This window comes from Rousettus aegyptiacus, unplaced genomic scaffold, assembly GCF_014176215.1.
Source record: "Rousettus aegyptiacus isolate mRouAeg1 unplaced genomic scaffold, mRouAeg1.p scaffold_m13_p_15, whole genome shotgun sequence".
NCBI classification, from domain to species: domain Eukaryota; kingdom Metazoa; phylum Chordata; class Mammalia; order Chiroptera; family Pteropodidae; genus Rousettus; species Rousettus aegyptiacus.
Window position 1 is genome coordinate 50,329,788 of NW_023416290.1, and position 16,298 is coordinate 50,346,085.

The following is a 16,298-nucleotide window of genomic DNA, read 5'->3' on the forward strand; positions in this document are numbered from 1 at the left end:
ATGCCTTCGCTGTCTTCGAAAGAGAAGTTCCTTTGAAATTGCTTTTCTCTTCTTTGGACTGTCCTTAATGCTACTCTACTACTGGCCCGAGCCACCTGGGCCACAGCTTCGGTGGGGTCGCAGATGCTTCTAGCAATTTTCCTTTCCAAAGGGTAGATATGCCGCAGAGAGACATCCGGCCCCTGCTGTACGAGCTGTTGGAAGGCCCCCCGGGCCTGGGGTCCTGGCACCGTTCTCTTCGCAGACGTTGGCGGGGCCCGGCTTTTATCCCGCCGGCCCTCACCGCTCCCACGGCCCCGCTCACTGCGCGCACCTGCGCCTCCACCCGGAGGAGGCTTTCTGGAGGCTTTCTCTGGCCTCGGGCTGTGCTTGGTGAGCACCTAGGGCAGGTGTGGCCGGGAGCGGCCCCCACCAACGGCAAATGGAGGTTGGTAGGTAAGTCCCACAGCCTTCTCTCTCACTTGGGGTGGGGGTGATCTGAGGCGGGTCCCACACCACCTCCCAGAGGTCCAGACAGGACTGGACACCAGATGCTCCCACAGATGCTCATGCCCCTCACCCCCGCCCGATGTCCGCAGTGGCTCGTTAACAGACCCGATAGGGGCTCCCCTCCCCTACCAGTGCTTCTCGGGATCACCCCCCGATTAGCTACCTGTACTGGCGGGATCCGCATCTGTGGGTTCTGTGCCCACGAATTTAACCAATCTCGGACAGAAATTTTAAAAAAAAGTTGTGCTGTTGCTGATGCATACCATGTAGTTAGGGCTACGATGGATGCAATGTGTCTGCACTGAACACGTACAGCCTTTTTCTGGTCATTATTCCCTAAACAATACAGTATAACAGCTATTTACACAGCGTTTGCAGTGTATCGGGTGTTATAAGTGATCTAGAGATGATTTAAAGTACAGGAGAGGAGGTGCGTAGGTTACAGGCAAATACTGTGTCATTTTATATAAGGAACTTGAGCGTCCACAGATTCTGGCGTCCGCGGGGGTCCTGGAAACAGTCCCGCATGGATACTGAGGAACAACTGTACTTGAATCCTGGTCTCAAGGTCCGTTCCTGGCAGAACCCAATCAAAGACAGTCGGGACTCTACATATTGCCTTCCACCGGCCTGGAATTGACTGTGACCCGACCTGGAAAGGAAATGTGGCTTCTCCCTTGCGAGTCCTTATACTTCAAACACTCACGCTGCCACCTGCCTCTCCGGCAGCGAGACAGATGGATCCCAAGGGTCCGTGGGCACAGACCTGGAAGCTCTCTGGGGTCTCTGTTCCAACACGACCACAATCACGACACAGGAGAGAGAGGAGAGAGGAGAGCCTTTTCAGAGGACAGGGAGGGCAGGAGTTTGGGGTGTTACCAGAGAGAGGAGGAGCCCCTGGCCTGCGTCCAGCTTCCCTGCTCACACAGGTGGGAAGGCAGATCTCACGGGCAGCATCTGACCCCGCTGGGAAATTCAGGTCTTTGAAGCGATCGGCGCTTCACCCCGGGAGCACAGGAGGAGACCCGAGGGGTGAGGGCGACTGTGCTGGGAGACTCTCTGCTTTGTAACGAAGGCCTGGGGGTCTCTGGGAGAATTGTGCAACCAGCGAGCGGGAAACTGGCTCACCCTGGCCTCCCGCTGCTGCTGGGAGGAGAGGAAATCTCCCAGGGCTGAGTGTGCTGAGGCGTGATTGAGCCAGCCCTACTGTGGGCAGGGCAGGTGTCACTGGGAGATAAGCCAAGCCCCAGCTGCGGTGGTTGGTGATCTCCGTGAAGCTTTGCTCAGGACAGTGGGGAATCGCTTCCTCGGAGCGCGTGTGCGGGGTGGCAGGCAGCCCTGATCCCCGGTGCCTCCCAGGGGTGCCGGCCGGGAGCTCCACTCCTCGGTGGCGTGGCCTGCTTGCCCCTGACATCCAGAACAGCTCAAGTGCCGGCCTCCCCTCTATAACTCAAGGGCAAGGCAGCATGAGCCGGTCAAGGCATGTGGGCAAGATCCGGAAACGCCTGGAAGATGTCAAGAGCCGATGGGTCCGGCCGGCCAGGACTGACTTCAGTGACAATGAGAGTGCCCGGCTGGCCACAGATGCCCTCTTGGATGGGGGGCCTGAGGCCTACTGGCAGGCACTCAGCCAGGAGGGTGAGGTGGACTTCTTGTCCTCAGTGGAGGCCCAGTACATCCAGGCCCAGGCCAAAGAGCCGCCCTGTGCTCCGGAGACCCCAGGAGGGGCTGAGGCAGGAGCCAAGGGGCTCGACTCCTGCTCCCTACAGTCAGGCACCTACTTCCCCGTGGCCTCGGAGGGCAGCGCGCCCACCCTGCTGCACACCTGGGCCTCGGCCGAGAAGCCCTACCTGAAGGAGAAGTCCAGTGCCACCGTGTACTTCCAGACGGACAAGCACAGCAACATCAGAGACCTGATCCGCCGATGCATCGCCCGGACCAGCCAGGTAGCGATGACGGGCCTTGGGTCTCCTTGGCCACGGGCAGGGAGGAATGGGGGCTGGAGGAGGAGGAGGAGGAGGAGGAGGAGGAGGAGGAGGAGGAGGAGGAGGAGGAGGAGGAAGACGGGGGGCGCGTCCCGTTCTGAGGGGAAGAGTCTGGAGCAGTGGGGCTTACAATGGAGTCAGGGATATGACTCTCTGCCTCGCCCTGCATAACTGACTTCCGATGCCACGTGTCGTAGTCTGGGTCCCGGCCACCACCGCACATCACCAGACTCCTACGACAAGCTTCCTGCCTGGCCCTCGTCCTCCCTTGATCCCCAGCCACGCAGTCTCCGTGCTGCTGTGCACACCTTCTCTATCTGTCGAATCTAACTTGGTCCCTTTCCTGCTGCCTATTTGGTCTTCTGCCCGGCCACTGGCTGGCTTCAGCTGCCACATGGTCATCTGTGCAGGCAGGTCTACATAGAGTCAGAGAGGACAAGGGACAAGTGTGGCCCCAGGGGAGTGGCCGCTTCATTCGGAATCACGGCGGAGCAGTACCTGGCCTGGCCTGGGGACCTCAGAAGAGACTCCCTAAGAAAAGCACTTCGGTGCTGGATCCTGAGAAGGAGTAGGCGTACAGCAGGGAAGATGGGGAGGTCCTGGGCAGAGGGCAGGGCACACGCAAAGGCCTGAACGTGGAGTGTGTAGGTTTAAGAGTCCTCAGATCACTCGGTGTTGAGTGGCAAGAGGCGGGGGCTGGAGAGGTTGTGAGCCGTGCTGAGGAGTTTGCTCTGCCCACCGTGGGCAGTTGGGAGCCGCCGACGGCTCTAAGCAGAGAAGGGCCACAGCCTCCTTCCACGGACAGCCTGTGGGAACAGCCCGTTCCCCAGCCCTCATGTGTGTATGCGTGTGTGTGCGTGCGCATGCACACGTGTGCGTGTGTTCTGTGTGGGGGAGGATATCGCAGACTGCCTGCCAAGGCCTGATAGGTGACAGAAGAGTGACGTTCACGGGGGCCTGGGACAAAAGGGAGTGGTGGGGACTGTGGCCAAGGTGACCAACCCAAAGAGGTGGCCACAACTCGGCGCCGACAGAGTCGGGTCTTCGTCCCTGTGAAGAGGAGCTGGAAATTCTGACCTTTAGGTGAAATCGTCTGATTTGTAAGTGTCAGTCTTGAACTCGTAACATGCTGTGCTGGTGAAAGAAAGGCCACCAGCTCCGCAGGGCCACAGAGGCGAGGGAGGGAGCCTTGCAGGTGGGGAGCAGGGGAAGGAGAGAGGCTCCGCCAAGGGATCGTGTTTCACAAGCCCTGACCTGGCTTCCCTCCAGGGAGTGTCACTCACCCTCTGAGCAGCAGCTGCCTTTGAGGATTCCCACCCCCACCAGTGGTCCCCACCCCTCGGGAGAACACTGGACACTGGACTCAACACGCAGAGAGGCCAGAGCCGGCACATAGACACAGACCCTCGGGGCCGGAAGGGGCCTTCGTCCGGCGTGGACCCTGAGGCCCGGGGAGGCTGAGGGACTTGCCTTGGGCCCGTGGGTGAGCCCCAGGCGGTGCCGACGCCCTTGGCTGCCTGCCTGGGCCCATCTGTTAGTTCCTGTTGCAGCTCTGTCACAGAAACATGACAAGCCAGCGCTCCACCCACCGCTACTTTCTTTTCAATTTTCCAGAACCCCACTCCCTCCCTCCTCCCCTTCCACACACACCCCAGCCGCTCAGGGTGATGTTTTTCCCAGAGCCAAAGATTGCACAGAGTATTGATCTTGGGAGGAGCTTTAGTCAAGACACTAGGTCCCTGGCAAAAAACGAGCTTAAATATCAGCTTGTTCTTTTTTTTGCTTTCCTTTACACGTAGCCAAAAGTCTTTCCTTGGAGTCCATTCTTACCCCTCTGCGGCTTCAGGAAGGCAGAGCGGGCATCCGTAACCCTGAGCTGGATAGTCAGTCATCTTGTGCACCTGGGGTCAGAGGGACAGCTGTCAGCGAGCAGCCACTTGCGGCTGTGATTCCAGGACCTTAGGAGAAATCCTGACCAAGGGTCAGTCGTGGCGCCTGAAATTCCGTCTGTCGAGGCAGGGGGCAGAGCAGAGGGAGAGGCCTCGCGCTTGGGGGAGCTCCCTGCCAGCTGTCCCAGGAGGAGAGAGGACAGTGTTGGAGAAGGGGACAGTGTTGAGTGGCAGCCCTGGGCTTGAACGTGGAGGAGGGTGACTATGGCAGGCTTTGCAGAGGAGGCGAGTCTCAAAGGCCGAGCAAGCGTTTGCCAGGCAGGGAGGCGAAGGAAAAGTTTTCCAGGCCTAGGGAGGGTCAAACACGAAAGTCAGGGGGTGCGGGAGGGCTTGGGTGTCCTGGAGATGGGGGGGCCCGCAGTCCTTCCGGTGGGACAGGGCTCGTTGATGCGGAACCTCGAGGAGTGTGAGGCTGGGGACAGGACGGAGGCTCGGGGTGCCAGGGGCAGCTGTGCCTCGCGCCTTGAGGCAAAGACTGAGCAAGTTCTCTTTTCTTCAGTGTGTCGGGGATTTGTTTTAAGCGGGTGCGGTAAGCCACACAGACATGGAGACGACTGTCGGGAAGCAAGATGTTCTTACAGGTCCCTAGAAGTAGGAGGCACAGGACACCACGGAGAGCCACGTGGGCACAAGCCTGCCTTGTGGCTTTGCAGGAAAGGCAAGGCAGGCCAGGGTTAGCAGTGTAGGGCCGGCTAGTTTGAATCATTTTGGCAAGCTCTGGGATAGAGGTGGTTCCTAGGGGTCCAGGACCTGGCCCTGAGTGGCTTGGGGCAGGGCGACTACTGTCTTGATGTGTGAAAGTTAGGTAAGGGAGGTGGTTGAGTTATGGCTCTAGGTTGCTCGGTTTGCATGTCAAAGTATTATAATCAGCCCCTGGGAGGTTGGGAGCTGAGCCCCTGCCCTAGGATAGGATGTTCTTCCCCACTCCACACACACACACACACACACACACACACACACACACACAGGTCACAAGGTCACTGCCAGATGGGCTGAGGGCAGTGCGCAGAGGGATGAGAGAGGTGGGTCTAGGCTGGAATGAGGCCACCTGAGCAGAAACTGCACAACCCCCTGGAGGGAGCTGATGAGGGGGTTCCGGGCCCCAATCCCCACACCTGGGACGCCTCAAACACCACTGAGGTCATTCCTCATTCGAGCCCCACTGGGGAAAGGGCTAGATTCGGGCGAGAGGAGTCTGGTCCCCCAGCAGTGTGGGGGTTCCAGCCAGGGCCCCAACCCACATGCAGAGATGGCACTTTGCCCCTTGGGCTGTGTCCATTGAAAACAGACAGACAGACCTCAAAGTCCTTTTCCTAGGCCGGAAGTAGAATGACTGGGGGCCTGGCTCTGGGGTGGGGTCTGGGGCACCTGCCTTGCATTCTAGCCACGTGGCTTTCAGAAAGTTACCGAACTTCTTAGCACCTGCGGCTTCTCCCCTGGGAAGGTGGACAGTGTCGTGAGGGTCACAGAAGAGGAACACGTGGCTGAGAGTGGGTGCGTCTGGAACAGTCGCTGTCGTAATTACACTCGCCTGTCGAAGGCAAGCTCAAAAACAATGTCAGTGCTCAGGGGAAGGGAAAGAGGAAAGAGTAGAAACGGAAGCACGGACTGGGAGATGGGGTGCTATGTGCCCCCAACAACTGTCCCCGACGTAGTTGGTGGCCCACCAGGACCCAGATTCCTGAGTCTCGCACCCTGCCCTTCCTCAGGCAGGAAAGTTTCCAGTCCTTGAAGGACTCACATCTGCCTGGCAGGCTGCGAGGGCTTCTCAGCCAGGATTTGAGGTCCCCACAGAAGAGCCCCAGCTGACCGGCTTCCCCACCCCTCACTCCCCCACCCCCCGCCCCCATCCTGGACGGGCCCCTCTGTCTCATTGAATCTCCAGATTCCCAGCACCAGCCTGTCAGGCTCCGCTTCCAGGCCGGCTTCCGTTTTGGCAAAGTGTCACAGAAAACGCTTCTTTTCCTTCTCAGCCAGCCCCACCCTCTGTGCCCGTCCCTCTGATCGGCTTAGGGAGAGCCCTGCTCTTTCCTGTCCACAGAGACGTGGGCGCTAATTTTGATCCTCTTCTGTAGCCTGGATTAAAACAACATTCTTGCATGCTGTTATTCTAACATCCACACTTGCTCATAAATAATGCATATGGAAATCATGACCATATTTTCACTATACACTAGAATAACAGCCTTTACCTTCGCACACGCTTTCATTTCTATGATCCAGGCTTACAGCTAGATCCACCTTGCATGATAGCTAATGCTCTACTATCATGCAGTCTTTATAGGTAAAGAAACTGAGGCTCAGAGAGGGCACGTGACTTGTCCAAAGGTACTTAGCGAGTCTCCAGTAGCACCAAGGCTGGAGCCAAAATCCCCTACATCCCCGTAGACCGCTTTTTCTCTGGATTATGTACTGCCCTCTGCATTAGTTTTAAGGGGCTGCTGTAACAAATTAGCACGCGTTTGGGGGTTTAAAGCAACAGAAATTTATCCTCTCACAGTTCTGGAGGCCAGAAGTCCAAAATTATGGTGTCAGCTGGGCCACGCTCCCTTCTGAAGTCTCTAGAGAAAGGTCCTTCCTCTCCCAGCTTCTCCAGGCATTTCTTGGCCAGTGGCTGCGTAACTCCAGTCTCTGCCTCCATCTTCAGTGGGCTCATCCTCTTCTCCCTGTCTGTCCATTGGGTATCTTTCATAATAGCACTTGTCATTGGATTGAGGGTTTACGAGATAATCCAGGATGATCTCATCTTGAGAGTCTTACATGCATCTGCGAAGATCCTTTTTCCAAGTGAGATCATGTGAGTTCATATCCATGGCCTCTGGTAGCTAGGTTGAGGATCCGGCTTTTAGAACATCATCATCCACCCTCTACACCCTATAAGGTAGCATGGCCACGCGGGTACCTGGAGCAGGTACTGGCTTTGAATTAATCTGGCTGAGAGACAATTCCAACAGGAGGCGAACGAAATAGAGCTGGGCATAAGGAGCCTGTATTTGCAAGCATCCCTTAAATCAGGACACAGGGTTATTTGTAAACCTGCTGCCTTCTCTGTCCGTTGGTCACCAGCCCTGTCTCAGGGGAACTGGGACTCACTGGGAAGCAAGTGGAAAGGTTTACTGACCTTCTGTTGAGAGAAAACAAAAGGTCTGGGTGTCTCTTTCCTCCACACCTTGGATGAGGAGGCGTTCATCTTTCAGCAGAGGGGGCCTGGGCGTTACTGGTGCCAGAGCTCGAATGTGTACAGACACCAGTCATGCGATGACAGGCGTGGTTCTGAAGGGTCACAGGTGTCACGACTAGAAGGTCTTTTCTGACTCGAGTGCGGAGTGAGCAGTTTCTCTGCAGTTCCCTCCCCAGTCCGGACACCCACACCAAGCGAGCAGAAGGCGAGCTCCAGGTGGCCACCGGCCACCTCCTTCCCTGTCTCTGTGAACGGTGGAGCTGTTATTACTGGTACTGCTGAAGAAAGAATGGCCGTAGTCCCCCTTCCAAACGGCACCGCTGGTTTGGGTTTATGCCGATCCATCCGCACCCCACTTGCCCTCACGGGCAGGTACAGCGGACATGCTACCATTTGTGCTTTCTTTTTTCAGTCGATTTGTTGATTTGCAATACATATGTGCAGAGCACGTAATATACAGCAAGTTGCACAAGAACATTTCACAGGGTCTTGGGTAACCAGTTTCTATGTCACCATTATAATTATAATAATCCACCTGTCGATAAACCACAGTTTAAGTGTTAGGAAGAAGGACTCTTCATTGGGTGACAAAAAAAGTTGAATTCTGCTCCAGTTCCACTGTCTGGGAGCTTCCCACACCAGCAAGGAATTCCTGGACACCAGCTGGGTGTCTCCCAAGTCTATTGGCAGCAACAGAAATCTGTGCCTGGGTTTCTGACCCCTCAGCCACAGGCCGGAGATTCCAATGACCCCCTCGTCAGGTCTGGTTAATCTGTTAGAGTGGCTCACAACACTCAGGGAAATATTCTCCTTACTAGGTTATCGGTTTGTTATAAAAGACTATATAACTCAGGAAGAGCCAGATGCAAGAGACGCAGAGGGCAAGGTAAACGGGGAAGGGCTCGGAGCGCCCACGGCCTGCCTGAGTGCACCTTTCTCCCCTCACCTGGAGGCTCTCAAACCCATCCTTTTGGGATTTTATGGAGGCTCCGTGACATAGGTGTGTTTGATACTGTCACTGGCCGTTGGCGATTGAGCCAAGCTCCAGCCCCCCTCCTTCCCCAGGGGCCAGGGGGCTGAAAGTTCTAACCCTCCGATCACAAGGTTGGTTCTCCAGGCAACCAATCCCCGCCCCTCGGGTTCGGTCCAGGTGTCGCATCATTAACATAACAAAAGACACCTCCCCCCCCTCATCACTTCCGAAATTCCAAGGGTTTTCAGTTCGTGCCAGAAACAGGAAAAAGATCAAATATACATTTCTTATTAATTATGAATTACGACATCACAGAAAGTAACCCCCAGTCAGCTTAAGAAGAACGTGCGCTGACATCCACAAGAGGAGAGGCCAAGGGTAAGACTGGCCGCAGGCGCCGCTGATAGGAGATGCCCCGGGGACGCTGCGGGCATGTCTGCCCCTCGGGGCCCTGCTGCTTTCTCCGGGGCTGGCTTCACGTTCAGGCAGCCTGTCCCCATGCGGTGGTGGCAAGACGGCTACCAGCAGCTGTAGTTTGTAATCGACTAGCTAAGCAACCCCGGTAGGAAAAATGCCTCCTTCCTGCGAAAGCCCCCGCAGAGGTCCTGAGCTGACTCTCAATAGACTACGTTAGGTCACGTGACCGTCCCTGGGCCCATCTCTGTGGCCAGCGGGGGATGCAGTGTTCTCAGCGGTCTGGCTTTGGCGATGCGCCCCGCCCCCCGCCCCGCCCCCCACAAACGAGCCAGGGCATGGCAGTAGCCCCGACCAAACAGCACTGCCTGTGGGAAAGAGGCGATTCCTTACAGGGAGATTGGGGTGCTGCCGGTGGGGGAATGCAGGCCCGGCAGCAGGAGGACACGTCTCTCCGCTCTGCTGGACGTCGAGGGCTCTCCACTCGCCGAGCATCATGTCCCGTTCAGACAGGACGCAGCGACTGCTGGCCGGAAGGGCTCCCTCCTCATCCCACTGGCTCATCTCAGTCCATCTAGCCCATATGTGGGGTCTCTACAGGGATTTCGTTTGAGGCAAGGCTTCCTCGGCTTAAAAACATTTGAAAACAAGAGACCGCAGACTCCCTTCGGGCTCCAGAGGGCCAAGAAGCCATGACGTTAAATCTGTGCCTCTCCCCTGAACCTGCCCAGCCGCCCCTCGCCCTTCCCTTCCCCTCTCCTCCCCTCCTCTTTTTTGCTTTTCTCTCCTTCCTCCTCTGCACTTTATACTCCAACCGTGGGTGGTGAGGCCGGAGGATTTGTGGTGGGGCTGCAGAGGGGGGGTCTCCACTGCGCCTCTCCCTTTCCCGTCCCTGAATCCTGCCCCGTCAGGCCCTCCCCCCACCCCACCCCTCCCCACTCACACGGCACCAATGGGACCAGCTCTCCCAGGCCCACTGGGACTTAGGAAGTTTGGCCGAAACCAGTCAGCGCCTGCCCCTGACTCTTCTGGTATTTGGCCCCTCTGCTCCGGCCCAGGTCCTGGCCATCCTGATGGATGTGTTCACAGACGTGGAGATCTTCTGTGACATTCTAGAGGCAGCCAACAAGCGTGGCGTGTTTGTCTGTGTGCTCCTGGACCAAGGAGGCGTGAAGCTCTTCCAGGAGATGTGTGACAAGGTCCAGATCTCTGACAGTCACCTCAAGGTAGGGGCCCCCGGTGAGAGTCCAGAAGGTACTTGGTATTAGAATGAGATAGGCCACGCCCTGCTAACCGATGTCTCCCGTCCCAACGGCTTAACATAGTAAAGGTTCAGCTCTTGCTCGAAGTCCGGTGCAGGCCAGACAGCCGTTCCCGCCTCACAGCTACACCAGGACGGCAGTGACAGGGCTAGAGGGGGCCGAAGGGTTTCGCAGGATGTTTTTAGGACCCGACCCGGAAGAGATTTTCATCACTTCCGCTCATAGCCCTTTGAGGCACCTGTGTGCAGGGGGTCTGGCAAGTATAAGGGCCCGTGGACAGCTGGAGAGCAGTGTTCTCCGCCACAGCCGCCTCTTCTCCTCGCAGCTGAGGAAACTTCGCCACCAGGCCGGGCAGCACTCAGGAGCTTAGATACGAGTCAGGACTCCATGGCTGATCCTCTTAGATTTAACCCAACACTCCACGTTCTTCTCCTGACAAGGAGGAAAGAACCCCAGAGATACAGGTTCATTTAGTCATGTCAGATTTGGGGCAGCTAATTCAAAGTCAAATGTCAAAGCATCCGTAGCTTTCATGAGCAGGCCCAGCTGAACAGCTGGTGGGTGGCCCTCAGGGTTCCCGTGGGGACTCTCTAGCTCAGGCAGGTCAGCTTCCAGGAGACCCTGCCCTCTTCCCTCCCTCCCTCCCTCCTGACACCGACCAGATGCAGCTGAGCCCGGGCACCTCCTGGTGCCACAGGCCTTGACTCCCCTGACTACTGGGTCCGCCTGATGTTGCCTGGGTCAGACCTCCTTGGCATGCAGCCATCGAAACAGAGAGGCAGCGTGTCTCACCTCTGTGGCCCACACCTGACAGTCCTCTTGGCACCAAGGGACAGCGGGATGTCACCTTCCTCCCGCCATCTCAGAGCTTACGGAGAGGCGGAGCGGAGATGTTGGCGACATTTAGACATGAGGCGTCCTCCTCCGCCCAGCCACAGGCGGGCATTCTCAGGGGCCCGGCGGTATCCCGCCTCCGGCCGAGCTCCCCACGTGTCGCCTGCCCTTCCCCGGGTCCCAGCCATGATTTCGGTTGTGGACACAACTTTGTTTAGACAGGACTGTCAAGGGTCCACTGAGGTCACCGTAAAGCTCCCCACTCTGGCTGTACCGAGCCTTCCCTCTGACCAGCTTGAAGTCAGGAACTTTGTCACTAAAGCCACTTACGAGGCTGGCCCCGCCAGACCTCTGTGGTTCTGGGAGCCTCGACCGAAGTCTCCACGGCCATCAGGCCCTCGTCTTTCTTTTATTTTCGGCTTTTATAAATTCTACCATCTCCCACCCCCCCATCCCCCCTTTCTTTTTTACCATTACTCAAATAATATCAGACAATGAAGAAAGTTTAGAAAACTCAGCCAAGGAAGAAAGAGAAACGGCCCACAATCCCACCAACCAGAGATAAGCCCTGTTGGTGCCTTGGTGTGCATCTTTCCGCACTTTGTCCTGGGCAAACACGTATCTGCAAACACATGATTAGCGAGGGACGCCTGACTTTCCTTCCCACAGAACATTTCCATCCGGAGCGTGGAGGCGGAGGTGTACTGTGCCAAATCAGGCAGGAAGTTTGCCGGCCAAGTCCAAGAGAAGTTCATCATCTCGGACTGGAGATACGTCCTGTCTGGATCATACAGGTGAGCGCTGGGTTTCACCTGTTGAGGCTTTGTGGAGGCCAAGGCTGAGCAGCTCAGGTGCACCTGCCCCTGCTTCCACCCCCCCTCCCCACCCTATCCCCGCCCCGGAGCTCCCAGGACACTCCTCCTCTACCCAGAGCTGGGGCTTCGTCTCACACGTGAGGCTGGAGGCAGGACCCGCCTGGGGAGAAAGGGGGTCAGTCGAGCCCTTCCTGGGAGGACTTCACAATAGACGTACCCAACCAGGCGCCTCAGTTTTCCTTGATGTTGCAATAGAACATAGAACCCCCTTTTCCCTCCTCAGCTCCCTCAGGCGTGATTACAAAACCATGCAGTTCGTTTTGGGATGTATGTGTGTTTGTGTGTGAATTATACTGAGATATAATCCGCACGCCAGATGATTCACCCATTTGTTGTGCACAGTTCAATTCTTCTTAGCGTACTTCCCACATCTGTAATATGGAGATTAGGTATCTTAACACAGACACCCCTCTGTGTTAAACAGAACACAAAAATGTACTGGCTGTAACAGATGGCTGAATCTGCTTATATTGTAGTTAAGACCCCTGGTTCATCAGAAGGCTAACTCTTAAAGAAAGTAAAAGGTCAGGTTATAAACCGGGAGCAGGGTTTCATGATGCCCTGACAGATTAGTGTCAAGCATCACAAAGAAATCCTGTGACTCATGACAGCACAGCAGAAGCATGGGTAAGGGACACAAGCACACGCTTCACTGAGGAGACGCATGTGAAAACACACGAAGAGATGTTCAGCATTGGAAGTGATCAGGAAAATGCACACTGAGGCGAGGATGAGGTATCATTGTATGCCTTCTCAACTAGCAGAAGAAAATTACGACTGGCAATACCAACTTAGATTTGCCGGATCTTTTATACATTGCCGATGGGATTTCAAATAAGCACAGCGACTTTGGAGAGAGCGGCATTCTCTCCTAAAGCTGAAGGTTCACCTAGTTTATAACCCAGTAATTCCACTCCTTGGTGTATTTCCAAGAAAAACTGGTGTGCAGTACAGTAGAAGACAAATATAAGAATATTTGTAGCAGCACTGGTCACAGCAGAAAAACTGCGGAAGCAACCCAAATTCTTATCAATGGGAGAGTAGATGAATCCACCATAATCTAGTCACCAGTGGAATATTACACAGCAGTCAAAAATGAACGAAGTACAGCAACTAGAGATAACATGGATGAACCTTAGCAATAGAATATTAAGTGAAAAAATTTCAAGAGACTGTCATGTTAAAAACGACTAAAGTAAAAATATTTACTTTCCAGAGTAGACAAAACTTTTCGTAATTATAGAAAAAGGAAAGTACGGGAACTATGGCGCAGGATTCCGGGCGACGATTTCCTCTAGTTTGTGGAGCAGGGAGCATGGGCTGCCGGAGGGACTGTGTGGTTAGATGTCAGCTAGCCTCTAATTTGAAGGGGTGGGTTCACAGGTGCTTATTCCATTATTTAAAATAACGAAGTAAATAGCTCCATACATTAAAATGGGCCATGCATAGACCAATATGGTGACGGTGGGTCTTGAGCCAAAGGTTAAGTCGATTCATGTACTTGAGGGGCAGAAACAATGAAAGTAAAATGTATTTCTTACAGTGGGTGGCGATGAAGGGAAGGGTGCAAGCTGGAACGCAGGACGCGCTGACCTGTGGGGTGTGCGCGGGGGGCCCCCGCGCGGTGCGCACGGGCACACAGATACTGCAGAGACTCACCTGCCCGTGGGGGTGCACGGGGGCCTCAGGCGTGGGGCCTGGAAAGGGGCCCCGGCACCTTTGGACCTGTTTTGTGGGGCAAGGCATGCAGTCGTTGGCCCAATCTAGCCTGGTCCCAAACAATACGGGCCTCTTGATTTCTTAGTGTCGCCAAGAGTCTCACTGTCCCTGTGGTTGCTGCTCCCCTGTCACCTGGCTGGCTTCAGGCTCAGCACCTGCTCCTCGATCTGTGGCTGTGTGGGTGGTTCCAGGGCGGGAGGAGAAGTTTAAACAGAGCCTCATTGTTCTTCCTGGGATTGCCCTATCCCCTGTGAGCCCCGCCCTGCCTCACAGGGACCCTGCAGGCTGGGCTCTGCCTTTCTGGTGGCAAGGCGGGCCGGCTGGGAGATCCAGGCTGAGACCCTTGGCGGGGGCTGTTTCTGCTCAGCACTGGTGACCCGCCCAGCTCTAATCATCGGTCCCCAAAGCTGCCCACACCTGGATTTGCATTACTAGGGATACAGGAATCTCTAACCTGACGCTCTCGGTGGGTCTTCTGCACTGTCACTAGGCATTATCAAGAGGAAGTGGGGTTGGGGGACGGCGGGGAGTTTTCCATCAGAAATACAAGGAATTTGGTTACATCAAGGAATCATAAAAAGTAATACATAAATGCCTTGAATATTTTGTTTTCACTTAAAACCTGTAAATGGAGGGAGGGACGAGACCTTTACTTGGCTGTCCTCGGGGGTATCTGGGCAAACCTCGCCACGCTGGGTTCCTGTGGGCTCCTGCGGTCTCTTGTCCATCTCCCAAAGAGCCCGGGATCCCCCCGCCCCCGGATGTTCCTGCGAACACAGCCCCCCCTTCCAGGGAACAGCCACCTTTGTGCGGCCGCCTTTCCCAGGCCCCTACTTGGTTAGAAGAGGCAGGCGTCCCATGTGTCACAGGCGGGGCCGCTGAGGCCCCAGCGTCTAGGTGACTGGCGTGAGCAGAGTCCATGGGGACTCGCCGGCCCTCAGCCCTCTGCGCGTCCACAGGGCCCTCACTCTACCCGGCTGTAATCCGAGCACAGGACGAGCCCTGCCCGCAAGCCAGCATTCACTCTGGCCACTTAATCGCGAACCTGCAGACATTTGCCGGTCCTGAGCGTCACTTCTGCCATCTGTGACACCGGTCACCCGCTGCTGTCTCTGTTCCTCCGGGGGTCCTGCCTCAGCCCCCGCCACCCCCTCAGGAAGGGGGCAGAGAGGCCCAGGCCCGGAGCCCCCATTCCCGCCCCTCACTCTCTCTCCTCCTCCCCCAGCTTCACCTGGCTTTGCGGACACGTCCACCGGAACATCCTCTCCAAGTTCACGGGCCAGGCGGTGGAGCTGTTTGACGAGGAGTTCCGCCACCTCTACGCCTCCTCCAAGCCCGTGATGGGCCTGAAGTCGCCCCGGCTGGCCGCACCCCCACAGCCGGGCGCGGGCCGCAGCCCCCCGCCTGGCCGCCTCAGCGGCAGCAGCGGCTCAGGCAGTGACCTCACGTCCTCCAACCCCTTCAGCAGCCCATCGACGGGGAGCCGCCCCCGGAACCGGAGTCTGTCCACGTCCTCGGGGCCCAGCAGTCCCCTGGCCCCAAACCCGCCCCCGCCCCCCAGGTTACAGCCCTACCATGGTCTCTGGGGGGCCCTGACCCCACAGGCCCACTTCCTCCCAAGGCCCCATAAGGGGCCACTCGCTCTGTATAGCAACGCCTACCGGCCCGCGAGGCTGCAGCTCGAGCCGCTTGGCCTGGTGCCCAGGGCGGCCCATGTCTGGAGGCCCGCTCTGCAGGTTGCCCCTAATTTCTGAAGGGTCCCCTCCCCCAGCCGCCCTCCCAGGCCAGCGCCGGGCACTGCGGGTTTGCTGGCCCAAGGAACCACCTCAATGACTAGCAGCTTTGACCCCAATTCCCTTTGACCGATCCTCCCAACCCCATCTTCAGTCCTGCTCTGACTAGAGTCACATCTGCACCTGCCTCGGCAGGCCTGCTCGCTGGGGGCTGCCCTGAACGGAGAGTCTCTACCACAGTGTGAAATTCAACAACAGCGACGGGGTGCCCGCCATGTGCCAGGCACCATTTCAGCGACAGGCAGAGACCCAGACTCAAGTTCGTCCTGGAGAACTCCAAAGTCAACTAGGGGTGACCCCCACGTGAACGGGCACCATGGAGAGCATGACAGAATGAAAGAAATCGTATGGGGGTCGTGTCGGGGGGGGGGGGGCACAGTGCAGGGGGCTTCGCTTAGGGCCAAACACATACCCCCGACCAGGGACCGGCGATCACTGACTGGACGTTTTGATAGCTAATGACCAACCCTCCCCGCAAACCTCTCTCCTGGAGACTGTAGCATCCACCTGGTCCTACTAGGTACCAATCTGCATCCCCTGTCTGCACTGTAAGAGCCCAAGGGGACCCTAAGGACAGTGCCTTGGACGTCTGGTGAGTGATACACATTAGGTGCCTGTTTAAGAAGCTTTGCTCCTGCATGAACATTCAGACACCGCAGGATGAGCTTACTGCCCTCTCTCCCGCCCTCACCTGCCCGGCCTCCCCGCCTCCGCCCCGCTTGCCCTGCTGGCTGTCACGGAGGTGGCAGAGCCCGTCTTTACAAGCTTCATTGTCTGGACTTGGCCCAAGAAGCTGTTGGCCACAGAGGAACTGTCACTCACTT

The 16,298-nt window shown here is 56.7% G+C and overlaps 1 protein-coding gene across 2 annotated transcripts; it reads left to right on the top strand.

The window, feature by feature from the left end:
- Positions 1 to 1,955: 1,955 nt before the first annotated feature.
- FAM83A (family with sequence similarity 83 member A) lies at positions 1,956 to 15,814 on the top strand. 2 transcript variants are annotated; one of them, XM_016131197.2, is made up of 4 exons: positions 1,956 to 2,435; positions 10,050 to 10,217; positions 11,757 to 11,881; positions 14,907 to 15,814. In XM_016131197.2, exons 1-4 carry the CDS (start codon positions 1,956 to 1,958, stop codon positions 15,433 to 15,435), a joined length of 1,302 nt encoding a protein of 433 aa, XP_015986683.2. In that variant the 3' UTR covers positions 15,436 to 15,814. The 2 variants fall into 2 exon arrangements, with proteins under 2 accessions (XP_015986683.2, XP_036088885.1); XM_036232992.1 differs by lacking the exon at positions 10,050 to 10,217.
- The last annotated feature ends 484 nt before the right edge of the window (positions 15,815 to 16,298 follow it).